The 22392-nt window shown below is 39.1% G+C and overlaps 1 protein-coding gene across 2 annotated transcripts in view; it reads right to left on the bottom strand.

Moving 5' to 3' along the window:
• The window catches only part of RFX4 (regulatory factor X4), a 690122-nt gene that overhangs the window by 69992 nt on the left and 597738 nt on the right, over positions 1–22392 (bottom strand). For both annotated transcript variants that reach the window (XM_044088142.1, XM_044088143.1), the window contains one exon: positions 12674–12836. In XM_044088142.1, the coding sequence (XP_043944077.1) occupies positions 12674–12836 (163 nt within the window). The remainder of the gene's footprint in view (positions 1–12673; positions 12837–22392) is intronic.

Here is a 22392-nt window from a genome sequence, read left to right as displayed (position 1 = left end):
CTCCCTCTTTTTGTTGATAGGAAATCTCTGAAGTGCTCGGCCCAGAAACTTGTCATTTAGTCAGGTGTGTTCACGCTGCCTGACAGGTTGGGCATGTGGAAGTTGCCCTGAAGCTTTGAAAGCTGACTGGCTCTTATATCTTCAGCTATATAACCCACATAGTTACATATGCTACAGCAGTGATCATTTGAGCATTTACTGTTATGGCAAGTTTACGTACAAAGCTCTAATTTCTGTAATATAAATGTTCTTTTAATTGCATGACATGAGCAAATAAGATATGTGCACAGTTATTCAGTGACAATCAATATGAACATATCTGCACAGATGGGATGGAGAGGCACTAAGTGTCCTTGTGTGCTATAGCCTCCTGACTGTAACACTAATGACCAGGGGTTTACAGAAAAGATCACAGCAAGGAGCCCACAGCAACATACATACATACATACAAATGTTTCAAGCACAGGCATTAAAGCCCTTCTAGCTTCCCAATATGCCAAAATACGTGTTCCCATAATAAATGTCCAGGCTGTTCTCAAAAATATCTAAGCTAGTACTTGCTTTAATGTAATTTGGTAGTCTGTTCCAAGCATCAGCTACTCTGTCAGAGAACCAATTAGTGCACTTCTCATTCCTATAGAATATTCTACATAGGTTATCTGATGATTCTCTAGCACTTTTTGATAACCCCAAACATTCCCAGAGGTAGTTGTCTCTAAATGCCCTATATACCTGAATAAGTTCTCCTCTTAGATAGCTTTAAGAGACACTGTACAAGTTCAGATATTTTAGTCTTTCATAATAACTTAGATTTTCACATCCATGGATGCCCTTAGTATATTTCCACTGTACTCTTTCCAGTTTATTCATGCTTGTTTTCCTATAGGGTTTCCATATTGTTATTCTATACTCAAGTTTGGGTCTAATGTAACTAACAAACAATGACTTCATTATGTTTGATTTCCTAGACTTTATAAATCTGTTTATGCAACCTATAGTTCTATAACTATCATTAGCCAATTGGTTGATATGATTAGAAAAACTCATAGCTGAATCTACCCATATACCCATGTCCTTAAATGAGTTTACAGTTTCAATCACTGTGTGCTGTATTAAATATTCACCTTTCAGTTTATGTCTCCCAAATCTCATATGCTTAGTTTTTGATGTATTTATCAACATATTATTCTCCTGTGCCCAAATAGTCAATTTAGTCAAATTATTTTGCAGACATGCCTTATCTGTAACACTTGTAATCAGTTTACCCAATTTCAGGTTGTCAGCATATAGACTGTAAAACCACTCAGATGAAAAAGTAAGGTCTGAAAGATGCAATCTAAACAAGTAAGGGCCTAGTAAAGAGCCCTGTTGGGACACCTTGACTGTAACCAAGGATTTCACCTGTCCAGTTGGTGTGTGATACTTGCCATGTCCTATTTGTAAGCCATGCAGCTATCCATCTTATCAACTGTACATCGATACCTAGTTGTACTAATTTATTGATCAGTGCTTTGTGCATGACCCTGTCAAATGCTGAAGTTAAATCTACATAAATCACATCACAGCACAATTTTTCATTCATAGCTGTTATTATATTGTTATAGAACATAATGTTACAGTTGGTAATAGATCTATTTTCAACATATGCATGCTAATATATAGTTTCAAGTCCCAACCTATCCAGTTCTGACAATAACTTATCCAGTATTACCTTCTTCATTATTTTTCTACAACATGAAAGTAGACTTAAGGGTCTATATGACTTTGGGTTTGTTCTACTCCCCTTTCCCTTAAAGACAGGTTTAATAAGTGCATGTCTCCAATCTTGAAGAATATCCCCATATTTATATGACCTAGTGAATAATAGATGTAATGGCAGTGTAAGTTCTTGCTTAAGTGTTCTCAAATCATTGTTACTTATTCCGTCTCCTCCCTGCTCTTTGTTTGGATCCAGTTTACACAGTTCTTTTTCAATATAATCTAATTTGATTCCAGTATCTGGGGTTACCTGGACATCACTAGGACAACTCACCACCCCTTTTGTGGAGCCAAACTGTTTTGCATACAATTTTGTAAATATATCTATAATCTATTGTGTCTGAGAATAAATTTTAGAATCTGCACACAGTTTATCAATTTGTGTATCTTTACTCCTTCCATATCTTATGTATCTATAAAAAGGTTTCCTATTATACTTAATATCTTTATATAAATTCTCTTCAAAATTTTCTTGATCTTGTCTAACACTATGCTTAATCTGTTTGTCCAGCTCATTTATTTCAGTTTTCAAAGTTGTAGTTCGACCTGTCTTCCATCTCTTATATTTTTTGTCTTTCACCTTAATCAGGTATCTTGTTTTTATGGAAATATACCCCCCTGATGTTACGTGCCTAGATCCTGATGTTATAATGTTTTTGACTTTTTGCACTCAAACAATTTTTCTTTCAAAACTTTCCATATTCCATCTGCAGTTTTTCCACTGAACACCTCACTCCAGTTAGCTTTATATAGCAACTTTTTTGCTTCTCTACAATTTGTAATTAACCTTCTGTGCATTGGCTTAGATTTCAGTTTGGCAGAATTATCTAGCAACAAATTAACCTTTATGACCCCATGATCACTGCACATCAATGGTGGTAAAACTTGACTTGAAGTTACAGTAATTTCTTTAGGAACACAAACAATATCTAGTATATTCTGTCCCCTGGTAGTTTTTTTTACAATCTGAAGCATTTGTTGTTCCTGAGTATACTCTGTGAATAATTTCTTTACTAATGTTGTTGAATCAATATTATTCCAGTCTGTTTCTGGTAAATTTAAGTCCCCAGCTGATATTATTCTTCCCTCCTGTGTTTCATGTAAGAAATGTATGAATTCCACTAGGTCATCTGCACTTGACTTTGGTGGTCTGTACACTCCAATAATTGTTATATGTTCCAGGGTTGTCTTTATTGTCACAGTTACACAGTCTATAGTATTGGTATTATCACTGAACATGTAATAATCACAAGTCTCACAGCTATCTTTAATGCCTATCATAACACCTCCACCTGATTTTTGTTAGAATATCTGTTACAGTAAAAACATTTATACCCTGACAGAACTGGTTTCCAGTCATTGTTCTTTAACCATGTTTCACAAACTATAACATCAATCTTGTGGGAATGTAGAAAATGTTCTAATAAAAACACTTTATTATTAATGCTCCTAGTGGGCGGCAACGGTGGTGCAGTGGCTAGTATTGTCGCCTCACAGCAAGAAGTTCTCTGGTTCGATCCTCGGCTGGGGTGCCCTCTGTGCAGAGTCTGCATGCCTCCCTGCGGTCGTGTGGGTTTCCTCTGAGTGCTCTGGTTTCCTCCCACATCCCAAAGACATGCAGTAGGTGGATTGGACACTCTAAATTTTGGCCCAAGGTGTGAGAGTGTGCATGTGTGTGTCTTCTGTGGAAGGTTGGGCGCCGGGCTGGCAACTCAACACTGTAAAACTCCACTGCCAATCATGAGTGGACAGGTGATCCGCTGTGGCGACCCCTAACTGGGAAAAAGCCGAAAGAAGAAGAAGAAGAATTAATGCTCCTAGCATTAACAACCATCAGAGATCATCAAATGTTACATTTTTGACCTGGCAAAAATCCTGGCTAGTGTTTGTCAAATATTGCAAAATATCTGCTGCAAAAATTCTCTTCCATGATCTAGACAAATGTACACCATCCTGCCTGAACACGTGTGCCCAAAAGAAGGCTTGGATGCTGTACACATTTCCATTTTTTAAAACAGGACATTTTTTCCATGTAGGTGTTTATCCAAAAAATCTTTTCATTCACAGTGACCTGACTGTCCTTTCTATAGGTGATTTGTGAAAAATATGTCCTAACACCAGTACAAGCTATACTATCTAGGAGGGCTGTCAGTTCCCGACTAACAGAGAATCTTTGTTGGTGACATCATTTGTAACAATATGAATAAAAACAGATCCATACTTCCTTACATTAAGGCGTTCCAAGGCTTGTTTCACATCTTCTATTTTTGCTCCTGGCAAGCATAACACTACTCGATGTTCATTATCATCTCTGCAAATATAAGTATCAGTTCCTCTAATAACTGAATCTCCAATTACAAGAATATCTTTGCTGACCATCTCTGAAGAATCTTCAGCTTCTAATACAGTCATTTCAGCTCTATCAATTGTTACGAAGGATAGATCTTCATCCCTATTAGTCTTATTAATTCCACTGTTTTCATTGCGTATTAAATTCTATTCCAGCTGGCACTGTAAATCCACAGCTTGAGCCATGTTGTCCACATCTGTCTTTCTCTTCTTTTTTCTTACAGTAATGTTCTTCAGTCGTTCCACATTCAGTTTTGATTTCTTCCTTTTCACCTGCCCTTTGCCTCTTTTGTCTACCTTTGCCATTGAAAAAGGTGATGCCTTTTTCTGTAGACTGAGGGTTTTCTGATAGACAGATATCTTCAGTCCCTGTCACCAGTGTGTTACATAACAATGCAGAATCCTTTTTACTACGTATATGGCATATAAAATGACCACAGGTATTTATGACAATGAAATGAAAAGAGTGCTGTTATGAATGGAAAGAGAAATACAAATGTACAGTCACATGACATTAAAATACATAAAATAAAGGAACATGCAACATGTGTAAAAACCAATAATAACCCTTTATCAGACTCTCTCCATCAGAGTCATGGGGAGCCAGACCCTATCCCAGCAAGCAATAGATATGAGGTAGTAATCATTGTTAGATGGGATGCCAGTCAATCACAGTCCACACACATGTACACAAACTCACACACACACACAAACTCACACACACACACACACACACACACACACACACACGCGTCTAATGGCAATTTTGACCATCACCACTTAACCTATGCAAATACTTTGGATGTGCAGGAAACTGAGATTTCCTTTGCAAGCTGTCATGTTCACAGAGACTGTTGTTGGAGGCATGGAAATCTGGTATACTCTGCTCAGCTGGCTACCACCATGACTCTCACAAGGGCAAAAAGGTTAGAAAATGATGCTGATGAAATTAAGGCTGGAACAGCATGTTGCAGTCATCCTAATACAGGATTCCTTTTCACTGCAACCTAGTAACATGATCAAAGATAAAACCAGTCTAGACCCATTAAACTTAAGCATACCAACCATGACTGCATGCAGACCAATTAGATCCTAGTATCACTCCACCAGTGGTTCACCCCACCCCCTGCCACCACCATAAGTCTCCTCTGTAGTGTGGTATTTACTTTTATCATCAGCATTCATCATTCTTTAGGATCTACAGCCAAAGGACAGTCCTTCATAACCAGTTTCTGTCTTCCTTGTTTGCTGGATCTTTTACTTGTGACTGGTTCAAAGACCTGGCTGGAACCAACCCAGCCCTGAACACTGGTTTGGTGTCCTCTTTCTTCTTCAGAAGTACTATTGCAACCAAACCAAATGAATAAGTGGTTCTCCAGGGGAAGTAACTACAGGTCAATCCGTTATGAGACTAAGGAAGAAAGCCTGGATCAAATTCTTTTCAAACCTTTTTCATAGGTTCATAGATTAGTACTAGGCTAACTGTCCTTATGGACCATTTTAAGCCTAGCTAATTACCCCCTGTGAGAATCAAACCCTGCACCTTGAGTCTGTAAGGTAAGCACCTTAACCATCAAGCCATCATGCCAGCCTCCAAACTGCAGATGACTTAACAAAAGCTAAGTCACGGCACCTATCCATATGTGTTACAAGAAACACTAAATATTTCATAAATACTTCGCTAAATGATTACTGAAGATAAGAAATGTGTAGATATAGAGGAAACATTATATTTGTTTAACATTTGTTTACTGGGAAAGTCTGACGGGGTCAGGAACCCATTTTCAGTGGAGGTCCGGGGAGAAAAGCTTCAAATGATACATGAAAGTTAAGACAATTTACATGAACAAGATAAGAACAGGTATTAAAGCACTCATTGATAATAATTGGATATTACATAAGTACAGAGAGATAAGTACAATAATACATACAAAATAATACAGAGAGGTAGATACAATAATAAAACATGTACTAAATTAATGTTGTAGATTGCAACCTCTTTTTTGATATATACACCAGGTAGGAGTAAGGTAAATGGAATTCTATTGGGTGGAAAAATGTAACACAACTTAATAAAAACTATTAACACCGTATATTCATACATCTTAGAAAAAGTAGAAACTTTTCCCTAAAAGACTGTTGAAGAGTTCCTTACAATGTTTATGATGAGCCTGGTAAAATAATGGCTTAATTATCAAGTTTGTATAACATCAATAAAATCAGTGTATATGAAATTATCCTCACACTGAAAATCCTTCTAGTTTTGTACTGACATGGCCATTTAAAAAAAAAAGCCGTAAGAGTGGCACTGAAGGTTCCACCCGGTCTCATATCTTTCACTCTCATATCTCCTCTAATTTGAAAAGATGAAGCATCAGAACTTGCCCCTTAATGGAAAAAGTCCTTAACCATTCAGTTTTCAGCTAGTATGAATAAAGCTATTAGCACATAGCCTGCTACTAGTAGAAGACAATATATACTAGCATGATGTCCATACATTCACTGCTGCAGTATTCTTAACTGAAGCCTGACGTCCAGCCAATTTTACAAAGACTTCTGAATTTAAAAGGTATGCCAAACATCACCATACATATCCTACACAATGTAGGGCATAAAGGTGATGTTCAGGCTTACCAAAAACAGAACGTCTTTGCTGCCAGTCTGAACATATCTTTTACACCATTTTACCTGTTTACCTGCATTCATTTTCTGCCAGTCAAACACATGTTCATTCTCCAGGGACTTCTTACACCTGTTTGTTGTTTTTGCAATATAGCTGCCCCATTGGGGATTTTATTTTTTCTTGTTTTTGTGTTCCTTGAGGTTAATGTCATCCAGGAAGGGTAAATGCCAGTGTGGGAGACCAATACCCCATAGAGACTGCCACAATAAGTGTCTTTTTTGCTTAGGTGCTTCTCATGACCATACGTCTTGTTCTATTTGTCAGGCATTTGTTTAAAAAACCCTTTGCAGTAGACTTTCTTCCCTTTTCCTGAATCTTGAGGACCAGCGTCTTAGGCTACTCGCTAAAGTTACAATGGAAGGAATCTCCCACCCTGAGGGTCAGCCATTACAGAAGAAGAAGGTGAAAAGGGTACAAACAGAATATTCTGCCATACAGCCTCTGCCATATGTTTCTCCTGAGGTCATTCCAAACCCAGAGGCTCGCCCGGCTTTGTTGTTGGATTTCTCTGTCATGACCATGTTGGAGGCCAGTGAGGATCAGGCTGGCAGCACATCCGAAGAGGCTTTGCAGGTATCCATCTCGGACTGTCAGTGGGAACCACAGTTGATTTTTTTCAGAGGGGCCTAGAGGAGTTCTTCAGTTTCTAGTTGGGGAAGAAGTTCCTGCTACAGTTCTTGACTGTCATCCTGGATCTGATTCTTCTCAGGATGTTCCCTTACAAAAGAAACAAAAAAATAAACATGTTTCTTCTGCTTCTAGGGATCCACAACATGAGTGGCAGGCTTTTACTCAGGTGTAATTTTCTGCTTTAATGTCCTTAAAGCCTCCACATGGGGATTTCAGTTCCTGCTGCTAGTTGGTCCTCTACTCGTCTTAAAAGGCCTAGAGATCAGGACTCTTCTGAGGATGAGTCAGATTCTGTTAACGAATCCCTAACTTATTCTACTCAAATTCCTTCTCCTTTGGATTATGGGTCAGAGAAGGAGGAATTTGTTAGTCCTGATATTCCTTTGTTGGAAATTTCTTCTGGAGATACACTCTCTGGGATGATGGATTTTTTTTTTAAGTGGGATTGTACTCAGGCCTCTGATATCCATAAAAGGTACTATGATTTGCTGCAGTTGGATGGAGTACCTCTCAGATTCCTGATTCTCTCCCCCCTCTTTCCAATAAGCCTGATAGGTTTTATAGGGTTCCTGAGGATTGTTCTTTTTTATATACATGTCCTGCAGCTGACCCTTTGGTAGTGTCCATAGCTTCTGATAAGCCATCTCAATTGCTTCCTTCACCCAAGTTATTGCATTCTGACAAGGACAGCAGAACTATGGAAAGGCTGAGTAAGAAGATTTACACTTCTGGTACCTTATCCTTTAGGGCTATTAACTATCAGACCTATATGTCTAGGTAGGTGTTGGCTCTTCTTTCTCAGGCCTGCCAACTTATTTCTGATTTTCCAGACTCTGAGGGTAAAACTTCTGTTCCTTCCTTGCTAGAGACTTATGATGTGGTGGATGCCTCTTCTAGAGCTTCTGTTTTTGGTTCAGTTTTGCGGAGGTATTCTTGATTTAGGCTTCAACCTCTACCTGATGATATTAAAGCTAAGCTGATGAATGCTCCTCTGGGTTTTAAACTTTTGTTTGGGGAAGCTGCTGCTGGTTTGTTTAAGACCATTCAGGATAAGGATAAGGCCTTACAAGAGATTAAACATGTGTTTGTGTCTCCTGTGCCTAAATTTCAGAGAAACTACCCTGCTAAGCCTGCCTTTGTTCGTAAGCAATCATGTCCTTTTACTAAAAGGTAAGAAGAGTGGCAAACAGACTCCTCCTGCTAAGGCAACTTAATTTTTGGGGACTCCAAAGCCTTCCTTTCTGGACAAACCAGACACTCTGTGACTATCTGTCCCTTCCCAACCACATTCCTCTTTCTCGTCCGGTTTGGCTTCAGATCACTCAGGATTCTTGGGTTCTGTCGATCATTCATCAAGAGTACTTCATGGTGTGGAAATTCCATCTTCCATTTATGGGCATTCCTTAGCCTCCTTGGGAACATCTTCCCTTTTTACCAGAGATTCTTCAAGATCCCTTGTCTCAGGGTACTATTCAAGAGGTGCCTGTGTCCCAAAGCGGGAAAGGGTTCTACTCCCAACTGTTTCTAATGACCAGAAAAGAAGGCACTTGGAGACCTATTCTAGACCTCTCTCATCTAAATACTTTCCTAAAGGTACCTTCTTTTTGGATGTTGTCCCTTCAGATTCTGTTTCCTCTCTTGCTCCCTCTGGCCTATATGGTGTCTGTGGATCTCAAGGATGCTTATCTCCATATTCTAATCTGTTCTCTTTTCAGGAAGTTTTTAAATTTCTCTGTTGCTTCCTGGCATTTTCAGTTCTCTGCTTTGCTCTTTGGCCTTTCTACTGCCCCAAAGGATGTTCACTAAATGCCTTGCTCCTGTGATTGCCTTTTGCAGACATCAAGGAATCCAAATATTTCCTTATTTGGATGACCTGTTGATTCAGGTGTCCTCTCCAGAGACCCTTTTGCAAAATCTTCATTTTGACGTATCCCTTCTTCAGAGCCTGGGGTTCACTGTAAATTTCAAAAAGTCTTTGTGTCCTTCTCAGGATCATGTTTTTCTGGGTTGCAGTATTCAGACGGTGCCAGTGCTTGCATCAGTGCCCCCTTCAATGGCCTTAACTCTCATTTCTTTCTTTCACGCTCTTCTTCCTCTGGTTTCCATTACCACCAGGGAGTTTCTGGGTTTCATTGCATCCACCATTCTGATGCTCCCTCTGGCCAAACTTCACATGAGAACATTTTAGTGGTTTCTGAAGTCAGTGTGGCTTCACCATGCTCATCCTCTGGAATTTGTAGTTACTCTTCTTCCTTGCCTTAGACAGGAACTTCTCTGGTAAATTTAGCAGTTGTCTCGGAATCCAGAGATCCCTTTTTATCCCCCTTTTCCCTGTCAGGAATTGTTCACAGATGCCTCAGACATGGGATGAAGGGCACTTTAGGTTCCCTAAAGGTAGGGTGTTGTTACTTTGTTAGCAGAAGGAGACCATCACTGTCAAAGAGATGAGAGCTCTTCTGCTGGCTCTACAGGCCTTTCAGTCTCTCTTTTCTCAAGGGCCTCTCAAGGTTTTCACAGATATCAACAGACTACAAGATTTTCTCTTATTTGCCAGTTGGCACTTCTGGTTTGGGATCTTGCTGTCAAGTGTCAAGTGACTCTTCAGGTAGTTTATATCCCTTCCAGTCAGAACATTGAGGCAGACACTCTGAGCAGGTCCTTAACTCAGTCCCATGATTGTATGCTTCACAGGGATGTGTTTCTGGACATTACCCAGCACTGGGGTACTCCACAAGTGGATTTTTTGCCTCCCCTCTGAACAGATAACTTCCTCTGTTTTGTGCCAGAGTCCCACGTCATCTGGTATAGAAGGTAGATGCCCTCTCTTTCTCTTGGAAGGGGATGTTTCTTTATGTATTCTCTGCCCTTCCTCTAATTCTGAAAGTCCTGTTCAAAATTCAACAGGATGCTCCCTCTTCTTCTGCATCTAGCCAGGGGAAATCAACACAAGTTACCTCACAGGTTGGATCTAATCACACAAGACAAGGGATCTCTTATTCATCCCCACCTGTCCACACTTCAACTGTGGGTAATAAGATTCTGATTCCTTATAGACACATTTTTTCTGAGTATGTACTGCAAGTCCTGCAGGAGGCCAGGAAACCTATGAATAGGAAATCCTACTTATCCAAATGGAAGATGTTTTATTTTGGTGTCTCTCTCATAACCTGGACCCACTTACTGTTGATGCTCCTTTGGTTCTCTCTTGTTTGTGTGAGTTGCTCAATGCTGGTTGGGCCTGTTCTTCTATTAAGGCCCACCTATCAGTTATCTCTGCTTGTCTTCTTTTTTCTCCTCCTTTAGTGGCTAGATTTGAGGTGAAACAATTTCTTAACGGCATCATTAATATTAGACCTCCCAGGGAGCCTGTTCCTCCTCCCTGGGATATTAATTTTGCTTTGCAGAAGCTGACTCAGGCTCCCTTTGACCGTGCTGCTTCAGCTTCCTTGCAACATTGTTCCTGGAAGACTGTTCTTTTGTTAGTGCTTACTTCTGCCCAATGAATGTCTTAAGTTGCAGGCCCGTATGGGTTGTCCTCCTCTTGTTTTTTATTTTTTATGAGGACCGAGTGTCCTTGCGTACTAACCCTTCTTTTATGCCGAAGGTGGTTAATGAGCTATCTCTTAATCAGTCTATTAATCTGCCTACTTTTTTTCCCCCTCTCAGCAAACTGACAGTGAAAGAGTGCGGCATACTTTATTTATGCACAGGCAACTTAGAGTTTATTTGGATATGATCAAGGCTGTCAGAAAATCTGATCAGTTATTTGTTTCTTTTCATCCTAGATCTTTGGGGCTTGCTGTATCCAAGCAGACTATTTCTGCTTGGATTTCTATGCCTATTTTCTTTGTACGCCTATTTCCTTTTGTTATACTTTTCATGGCAAGAGCTTTCCTTTTTCAATTAAAGCTCATTCTACTAGTGCTGTGGCCTTTTCAGGTGCTTTTTTCAAAGGCTTAGATTCTAATTCTATTCTTGAAGGGGATACCTAGACTTCTGTGCATACCTTTACCAAGCACTACAAGTTGGATGGTATCTCTAGGGCTAGAGCTAGTTTTGCTAGTTCAGTTCTTCATGTTTTTTAGGGGATTCATCTGCCCCTTCCTCCTCCCTCATTTACTCTTGAGCTTTGGCACTCTCCCATATAATTAAGAATACTGCAGCAGTGAATGTAAGGACATAGTACAGTTGTGTGAAATCTTACCATAGCGGTAGATGCCCTTGCCTTCACTGCTGCAGTAATTGCTCCTTCCCTCCATCCCCCTAGTTCTTTACCTTCCTGGATGTACACGTTACATCTTGGGTTCCTTGGACTGGTGTTCCTCCTGGGGCAATCAGTTCTTTCTGTTCTTGGTAAACCTGAATGTCACCTTTATGGCCTACATTATGCAGGGTGCGTATGGTGATGTTCAGCATATCTTTTAAATTGAGAAGTCTTTGGAAGACTGGTCGGACATCAGGCTTCTGTGGCAGGGCATCCCCATATAGTTTAGAATACTGCAGCAGGGAAGGCAAGGACATCTACCGTCATGGTAAGATTTTACACAGCTGTACTTTCCGTGCCATATATACCACAACATAGTGCCACAGGAAAAGCCCCAATTCAGTTCTACTCCTAAAACATCACCCTGTAAAAGGAAAAGCTCTATACTCACAAGCCATGTCACCTGACTAGGGGCTTACACAAAAGAACCTGTGAAGAACTCCAAGACGATTTCATTTAATGTTTGTCTATAATGTATCCTGCCCCTTTTTTAGCTGAAATGATTACACTGTTCTCCATATTCACATAAATATAACTCTGCATGCATCTCAGAGGATAATTGTAGCTCTGTTGTGCAGAATTCACAAGTCAGTCTTATCTAGTCAGCTAAAGTAGGTTATATTCAGAGTAGCATTAGCATATATTTTAAAAAGCAATGTTTTCCTACCTCTTGAGAGTCATGTATTATGAGCTACATCACTCATTTTAGCACTCCAAAAGCACAATATTGCAAGAAGAATGGAGTCTTACACACTACTCCCCACTACCCACAGATATTCTGAAGCATAAATACATAATACTTCATGATACTTTACAGCCCACAAAAGTTATTTATATTGTTACACATAATTCCACTTTGTGTTATATTATCTATCTCAAATCGATCAAGTCTCTCACATTTTACCACACATGGTTTCCTACAGTTTAGCAACAAAGGATTAAAACGTATAGTATGTGTTTATTTTTAGCGAATGAGATGGTTAACTTACCCATGATCTTCTCTGTGAGGATAAACAGGCATCCGGTGTGTTGCAGTGGTAGAGGGTATGTGAGTGCTTCTCATGCAGGGCAGTTGCTGAGGTGTTTCGGTTGGTGTACCACCAGCGGTTGTGACTGTGTAAGTAAGTGACCATGTGTATGACTGTATTGCTCCTGGCAAAATAAATAAGTAAATAAATAAATAAAATAAGGTGCTTTACATAATTTACATTGGTATTTCAGACTCAGTAGTCACATCTATATCTTCTGTGCCACAGAAGTGCAATAATCTCTTTCTCCAGCGCTGAGAAGAAATTTACCTAATTCACTTTATACTTTATAGCACACACCTGATGACTTCAACTACAGAACAGGACTTCTAGAACTCTCTTCTATAAATATTCTTATGCTAGACTAGTCGTAGAACTGTTTATAAACTTTAAACATCAGTATTAGCACCTTCCGCTTCTTTATTTGTTCATAACCAATGTATTCACATTATGTTTAATTTGATATAATTATTTAAACTGTAGATGTTTTTGTATTATTTTTGAAGATTGTAAAATTATTACTCTTAAAATGTTTTTGTAATGCTTTAGAGCATTTCTCCCTGGGGCCTCAACTGAAAATGGGAACCTACCCAGTTGGACTTTCCTGGTAATCAAATGTCAATAAATAAATAAATACAGGATTGTAATGCATCTTGGCTAACACACTTATTCACCAGCCACCTGACACTCAGGCAGTGCTTCAACTTTTGTACAGGTGGCCACAGCTCCACAAATACTCCTTGGTAAGAGTGCAAGCCTGTAGGACGGGATGAAGTATCCATTAACCAGCACATCTATGTTTGTGGAGGGCATGAAGATAAACTGCTGCATGGCTCTCAGCAACCTGTGGGTTACCAGGCAGTTACATAACTGATATCACATGACTTACATATGTATGATAGTATGGACTCTGCATGGAGCTTGTGGGAAACATGTATTAGATAAGTATAATTGGGACTTCACTAATCACTCATTATTTTACATAGGTATGTGATAATTGTGCTGGATGTGATGGGTCAGGTACCAGAGATGAGAATATATGTGATACAGGGAAAAATCTCAGGAAAAAATATAACACATTTATGAAGGGCATGATACCTAAGCATTGCTTTCCTTTCTTGTATCAGTGTATCATTGTTTGGTATTGTTGTCTTGGGTGTTCAGTTTTAGGGAAATCAGAATAAGACGAGAGCACATTCCACTAGCTTATAAAATGCAGGGCCACTGTTTATAGAAAGTGTTTGCCCATGATATCATCCTTATTGTTTGTTACACCCCTGCATAATCAATAAAACCTTTATTCTGACTGCATTTGAAAGCACTGAGAGTTTCAATGTTTGATGTGTCAGTTAACAAACTGCTCTATACTTCTACCACACATTCTAGAAATTTTAATCTAAGTTTTATATTAACAAATAAATCATATTCTGTATATATTCTTGAAGCTTATTCATCGCCCAAGTTGCTCAATAGTGCTGACATTTTCTGATCATGTTTGATTCATTAAACAATTCTTTCAATTTATTTATGTCCTCCTTTAGCACAGACTCAGAGAAGCCCTCAGGATTTTCAATTGTCTACCAAACAGGACTTGGACCTTACCTAAATCCATGACATATGAGATGAAGCCCTGATTATGACACAGATAACATGAAATAAATTAGTGACTGAGATTCTAAACAAGGTAGGAAATGCAGGAGAGAAATGAGCAGTTGACACTGGCTTATGCCCCCTGGTGGATGGAGATGGTTGTCTGCTGTATTGCTGGCACCTGCTGGAGAGAGAGAGAGAGAGACACTGAGAAAGAGAGGTGCACAGTATGTAGCATATGGTCTGGGGATGTGTGGCAAGCTCTGCTCACATGGTAAGCTACATGGGGTAAGAGCTAAAATGTGCATGTTTATGGGGATGATGTTGTAGGCCCTTATGTCTGCAAGTGTATATATCAGTTCTAAGAGAGGGTTAAGGCTAAGTGAGAAAATTCCTGATGGCTGCCTGGATGATGGCTTTCAGCAACTGTTTCTTCCCCAGCGAGTAATGAGTGGGTTAATTGTGGGAGGGTTGATGATTGGAAGGCATGGGGTGAAAAGCACGTAAAAAATGGGAGCAGAATTTGGAGAGGTGAGATGAATACTTGAAGGCCCTGCACCAGTGTATACCAGAGAAGGGCACTGTCTTACCACACCTGTCAGTAACTTTGGACTCTCTGTCAGGGAGCAGGGTAGTAAAGCACTGTGATTTCTGTGAGCTATACTAAACCACACAGATAAAATAAGAATAACACAAATGCTTGGTAAAGCCTGAACCCATTCAGATAGGGCGTATAGAGGGCATCTTCCTTCCCGGTTGCCAAAGGAGCAGAGATTGGATGCCTTTGGATTGCCTGAATGACATCCTTAATGACTGCCTCTCTAAGGTTGTTCCCAAGATATACTACTAAATGGTCTGAGGAACTGGAAGAGAAGTTTGGGGCTACTTCAAGATGCTCCTCACAGGTTTTGAAGCCTCTCCAAATGAGTGGTCGTCCAAGATGTGTGTGCAGGAGAATGGACCCACTGCCTTTGTCTGTCTCAGTGAAACTGTTCTTTGGACCTCCTGATTTTCCATACAACATGAATGCCAGGATGTATTTTACCCCTTATACAAGTAGGCTTGAATTCATGCACAGTCTCATAAAAGGATAACCATGCAGCTGATGATTGCTGTTATCTGGTGACTGAGAATCCACACATAATCATGCACCAACCAAAGGAGTTGAATGGGACAGAGAGGCCTGCACCTGACCCAACACTAGATTTAACCCATACTTCCTAAAATTTAGTTACCATACAAACAGTTTTAATTCCCTTCATGCACAGTGCACTGGCCCTTGAGACTTTATCCCTGGAAAGGAAAAATGAAACAGACTACCTCCTCAGCTGGCAGCTGGGCCTGGGGGGAGATCCTTGGAGGGTTAGTTTTTTACATGAGTTATATAATTGTAATTCTAATTATAAAACATATTCTGGAAAGGAGTGACCAATAGAGGATATGTTTTAAAACAAAGTTAATATTCTAAGAAACTGCAATATTTTTCATGTTTCCTTTTTCAATCTAGTGTCTGTATTTTCAATATGTAATGTAAATATGGCAGTTTAAATTCCAGCCCATTTCATTGCACAAAATAAGTGTATCATTTTTAAGATGGGATACTGTGGTGTATATAGCATATGCTTGGCTACACCAAAGATATAGAACGGGTTCAGGCACCTAGGCGGTGCGACAACCCACTGTGAGACAACTGGATGTGGACAGATGGCAGTATGGAAGTTTAGCTGCAGTGACAAATGCCTGCAGACAATTCCCTGCAAAAAGAAAAGAACCACCTGCACCCTAACCACAGGTGTGAGACAAAAACCCCATATGTGATCTACACACTACAACCCCTAGAAAACACCGTGTGCAACTAACACTGTAACATGTGCCTAGAATAGGATGCCAAGTGGGCATCAAAGTAGTACACTGAAACCTGTGTGCTGTGGGCAAAGCCTTTATTAATGCAAAATGTAAAGTAATGTGGGAAGTGCTTGGTGCATACTAAACCATGATATAATCATAACTTATAGAAATGTGCCACAGCACGGAGGAAATCCTGCACGTCACTATAGTCACACTTATGTTGCAAGATGTGTTTTAGACGGCGGCTCCTTACAACAACTCGGGTACCAACTCCTTTTCCCAATGGTTCTTGGAATTTATAAATTCCAATGCCCTGGATCAACTAATCTATTGTCCCACCAGGGGCTCCAATATCCCAGACCTGGTCATTACCAACATGGGAGACAGATGCTCCACACCAGTGGTGACCCCCTTATTGGTCACGTCTGACTATAAGCAAATCATCCTTGACATCCACATCCAACAGGAGCAGAACTTAACAGATACCCGTCGAGAATCTCTGTTGCGGGGGATGCCTGTGACACCACGAAGGAAGGCAATTGTTGTAAGGGAGCATCGTCTAAAACACATCTTGCAACATAAGTGTGACTATAGTGACGTGCAGGATTTCCTCCGCTGTGGCACATTTCTATAAGTTATGATTATATCATGGTTTAGTATGCACCAAGCACTTCCCACATTACTTTACATTTTGCATTAATAAAGGCTTTGCCCACAGCACACAGGTTTCAGTGTACCACTTTGATGCCCACTTGGCATCCTATTCTAGGCACATGTTACAGTGTTAGTTGCACACGGTGTTTTCTAGGGGGTGTAGTGTGTAGATCACATACGGGGTTTTTGTCTCAAACCTGTGGTTAGGGTGCAGGGGGTTCTTTTCTTTTCGCAGGGAATTGTCTGCAGGCATTTGTCACTGCAGCTAAACTTCCATACTGCCATCTGTCCACCTCCAATTGTGGGTTGTCGCACCGCCTAGGTGCCTGAACCCATATAGAACACTTCTGTAGAAGTTGTGTAAGCAGTAGTTTTTGATATGTGAACAAAGTTAGGAAATAAATATTTGCAAACAGTTGGCATCTAAAGGTGTACCATCTACTCTAAATGCTGTATATTCAGTGATCCATTTCAGCAGAAAGTCCTTGACACATACACTTGTAAAGCGATAATGAATAATCATGACAAATGGCAAAACCATTCTGAAGCCTGCAATTTATATTTTGGAAATAGAGTAACACATAGATACATACTGTCATAAAGGAAACCAGGAACAGGATCAATAGCATAACTTTAATGGCCTTGCAATCTTATTGTGAAAACCTAAGAAATCAGCAACCTCACTCACTGCAGCAATGCATATCAATTCTGAACATTCCCTGGGTACAGAAACCTTATCTGGAACTAACCTTCCTAAGCTAAGCACAGTTTATCAATCACTGACCACGTAATAAAAGACATCACTCGACATAAAAGGCAGCAGAGGTACAGCGATAGCATTGTTGCCTCACAGCAAGAGGTTCCCCTGTTCGATTCTCGGCTGGATTGCCTTCTATGTGGAGTCTGCATGTGCTCCCCGCAGTCGAGTGGCCTCTGAAGGACATGTGTAAATGGGCGTGCCTTTGCTGAAGGTTGGGTGTCGGGCTGGCAACTCGGCACCATAAAAATCTGCTGCCAATAATTAGTGGACCAGAGTTCCGCTGTGGCGACCCCAAACCAGGAAAAGCCGAAAAGACAAAAAAAAATAAAAAACTAGACATACAAGCCCTTTATGTAATACAACCATGACAAGACATACAAGCCCTTTATGTAATACAACACATCACTAGACATGCAAGCTTTTTATGTAATACAAGACATCACTAGACATACAAGCCCTTTATGTAATACAAGACATAACTAGACATAAAAGCCCTTTCTGTAATACAAGACATCACTAGACATACAAGCCTTTTATGTAATACAAAAAAATCACTAGACATACAAGCTCTTTATGTAATACAAGACATCACTAGACATACAAGCCCTTTATGTAATACAATACATCACTGGGCATACAAGCTCTTTATGTAATACAAGACATCACTAGACATACAAGCCCTTTATGTAATACAAGACATCACTAGACATACAAACCCTTTATGTAATACAAGACATCACTAGGCATACAAGCCATTTATGTAATACAATACATCACTAGGCATACAAGCTCTTTATGTAATACAAGACATCACTAGACATACAAGCCCTTTATGTGACACAAGACATGACAAGACATACAAGCTCTTTACATACAAGCCCTTTATGTAATACAAGACATCACTAGACATACAAGCCCTTTATGTAATACAATACATCACTAGGCATACAAGCTCTTTATGTAATACAAGACATCACTAGACATACAAGCCCTTTATGTAATACAAGACATCACTAGACATACAAACCCTTTATGTAATACAAGACATCACTAGACATACAAGCCCTTTATGTAATACAATACATCACTAGGCATACAAGCTCTTTATGTAATACAAGACATCACTAGACATACAAGCCCTTTATGTGACACAAGACATGACAAGACATACAAGCTCTTTACATACAAGCTCTTTATGTAATACAAGACATCACTAGACATACAAGCCCTTTATGTAATACAAGACATCACTAGACATACAAGTGGCCTCTGAAGGGCATGTGTAAATAGGCGTGCCTTTGCTGAAGTTTGGGTGTCGGGCTGGCAACTCGGCACCATAAAAATCTGCTGCCAATAATTAGTGGACCAGAGTTCCGCTGTGGCGACCCCAAACCGGGAAAAGCCAAAAAGACAAAAAAAAAAAAAAAAACTAGACATACAAGCCCTTTATGTAATACAACCATGACAAGACATACAAGCCCTTTATGTAATACAAGACATCACTAGACATACAAGCTTTTTATGTAATACAAAACATGACTAGGCAAACAAGCCCTTTATGTAATACAAGAAGCCCTTTATGTAATACAAGACATCACTAGACATACAAGCCCTTTATGTAATACAAGACATCACTAGACATACAAGCCCTTTATGTAATACAAGACATCACTAGACATACAAGCCCTTTATGTAATACAAGACATCACTAGACATACAAGCCCTTTTTTGTAATACAAGACATCACTAGACATAAAAGCCCTTTATGTAATACAAGACATCACTAGACATACAAGCCCTTTGTGTATTACAAGACATCACTAGACATACAAGCTCTTTATGTAATACAAGACATCACTAGACATACAAGCCCTTTATGTAATACAAGACATCACTAGACATACAAGCCCTTTATGTGACACAAGAAGCCCTTTATGTAATACAAGACATCACTAGACATACAAGCTTATTATGTAATACAAGACATAACTAGACGTACAAGCCCTTTATGTAATATAAGACATCACTAGACATACAAGCCCTTTATGTAATACAATACATAACTAGACATACAAGCCCTTTATGTAATACAAGACATCACTAGACATACAAGCCCTTTATGTAATACAAGACATCACTAGACATACAAGCCCTTTATGTAATACAAGACATAACTAGACATACAAGCCCTTTATGTAATACAAGACATCACTAGACATACAGGCCCTTTATGTAATACAAGACATCACTAGACATAAAAGCCCTTTATGCAATACAAGACATCACTAGACATACAAGCCCTTTGTGTATTACAAGACATCACTAGACATACAAGCTCTTTATGTAATACAAGACATCACTAGACATACAAGCCCTTTATGTAATAAAAGACATCACTAGACATACAAGCCCTTTATGTGGCACAAGACATGACAAGACATACAAGCTCTTTATGTAATACAAGACATCACTAGACATACAAGCCCTTTATGTAATACAAGACATTAGCCATACAAGCCCTTTCTGTAATACAAGACATCGCTAGACATACAAGCCCTTTATGTAATACAAGACAGCACTAGACATGCAAGCCCTTTATGTAATACAAGAAGCCCTTTATGTAATACAAGACATCACTAGACATACAAGCTTATTATGTAATACAAGACATAACTAGATGTACAAGCCCTTTATGTAATATAAGACATCACTAGACATACAAGCCCTTTATGTAATACAAGACATCACTAGACATACAAGCCCTTTATGTAATACAAGACATCACTAGACATACAAGCCCTTTATGTAATACAAGACATCACTAGACATACAAGCCCTTTATGTAGTACAAGACATCACCAGACATACAAGCCCTTTATGTAGTACAAGACATCACTACACATACAAGCCCTTTATGTAGTACAAGACATCACTAGACATACAAGCCCTTTATGTTACACAAGACATCACTAGACGTACAAGCCCTTTATGTAATACAAGACATCACTAGACATACAAGCCCTTTATGTAATACAAGACATCACTAGACATACAAGCCCTTTATGTAATACAAGACATCACTAGACATACAAGCCCTTTATGTAATACAAGACATCACTAGACATACAAGCCCTTTATGTAATACAAGACATCACTAGACATACAAGCCCTTTATGTAATACAAGACATCACTAGACATACAAGCCCTTTATGTAATACAAGACATCACTAGACATACAAGCCCTTTATGTAATACAATACATCACTAGACATACAAGCCCTTTATGTAATACAAGACATCACTAGACATAAAAGCTCTTTATGTAATACAAGACATCACTAGACAAACAAGCACTTTATGTAAAGACATCACTAGACATACAAGCCCTTTATGTTACACAAGACATGACAAGACATACAAGCCCTTTAGGTAATACAAGACATCACTAGACATACAAGCCCTTTATGTAATACAAGACATCACTAGACATACAAGCCCTTTATGTTACACAAGACATCACTAGACGTACAAGCCCTTTATGTAATACAAGACATCACTAGACATACAAGCCCTTTATGTAATACAAGACATCACTAGACATACAAGCCCTTTATATAATACAAGACATCACTAGACATACAAGCCCTTTATGTAATACAATACATCAGTAGACATACAAGCCCTTTATGTAATACAAGACATCACTAGACATACAAGCCCTTTATGTAATACAACACATCACTAAAGATACAAGCCCTTTATGTAATGCAAGACATCACTAGACATACAAGCCCTTTATGTAATGCAAGACATCACTAGACATACAAGCCCTTTATGTAATACAAGACATCACTAGACCTACAAGCCTGTTATGTAATACAAGGCATCACTAGAAATACAAGCCTTTTATGTAATACAAGACATCACTAGACATACAAACCTTTTATGTAATACAATACATCACTAGGCATACAAGCCATTTATGTAATACAAGAAACCAGTAGACATACAAACCCTTTATGGAATACAATACATCACTAGACATACATGCTCTTTATGTAATACAAGACATCACTAGACATACAAGCCCTTTATGTAATACAAGACATTAGCCATACAAGCCCTTTATGTAATACAAGACATCGCTAGACATACAAGCCCTTTATGTAATACAAGACATCACTAGACATACAAAGCCCTTTATGTAACACAAGACATCACTAGACATACAAGCCCTTTATGTAATACAAGACATCACTAGACATAAAAGCTCTTTATGTAATACAAGACATCACTAGACGTACAAGCCCTTTAGGTAATACAAGACATCACTAGACATACAAGCCCTTTATGTAATACAAGACATCACTAGACATACAAGCCCTTTATGTAATACAAGACATCACTAGACATACAAGCCCTTTATGTAATACAAGACATCACTAGACATACAAGCACTTTATGTAATACAAGACATAACTAGACATACAAGCCCTTTATGTAATACAAGACATCACTAGACATACAAGCCCTTTATGTAATACAAGACATCACTAGACATCCAAGCCCTTTATGTAATACAAGAAATCACTAGACATACAAGCCCTTTATGTAATACAAGACAGCACTAGACATACAAGCCCTTTATGTAATACAAGACATCACTAGACATACAAGCCCTTTATGTAATACAAGACATCACTAGACATACAAGCCCTTTATGTAATATAAGACATCACTAGACATACAAGCCCTTTATGTAATACAAGACATCACTAGACATACAAGCCCTTTATGTAATATAAGACATAACTAGACATACAAGCC

The sequence above is a fragment of the Protopterus annectens genome, chromosome 11.part0, assembly GCF_019279795.1.
Source record: "Protopterus annectens isolate FY-2018-M chromosome 11.part0, PAN1.0, whole genome shotgun sequence".
NCBI lineage: Eukaryota > Metazoa > Chordata > Ceratodontiformes > Protopteridae > Protopterus > Protopterus annectens.
This window is presented reverse-complemented; position numbering and strand designations above follow the sequence as displayed.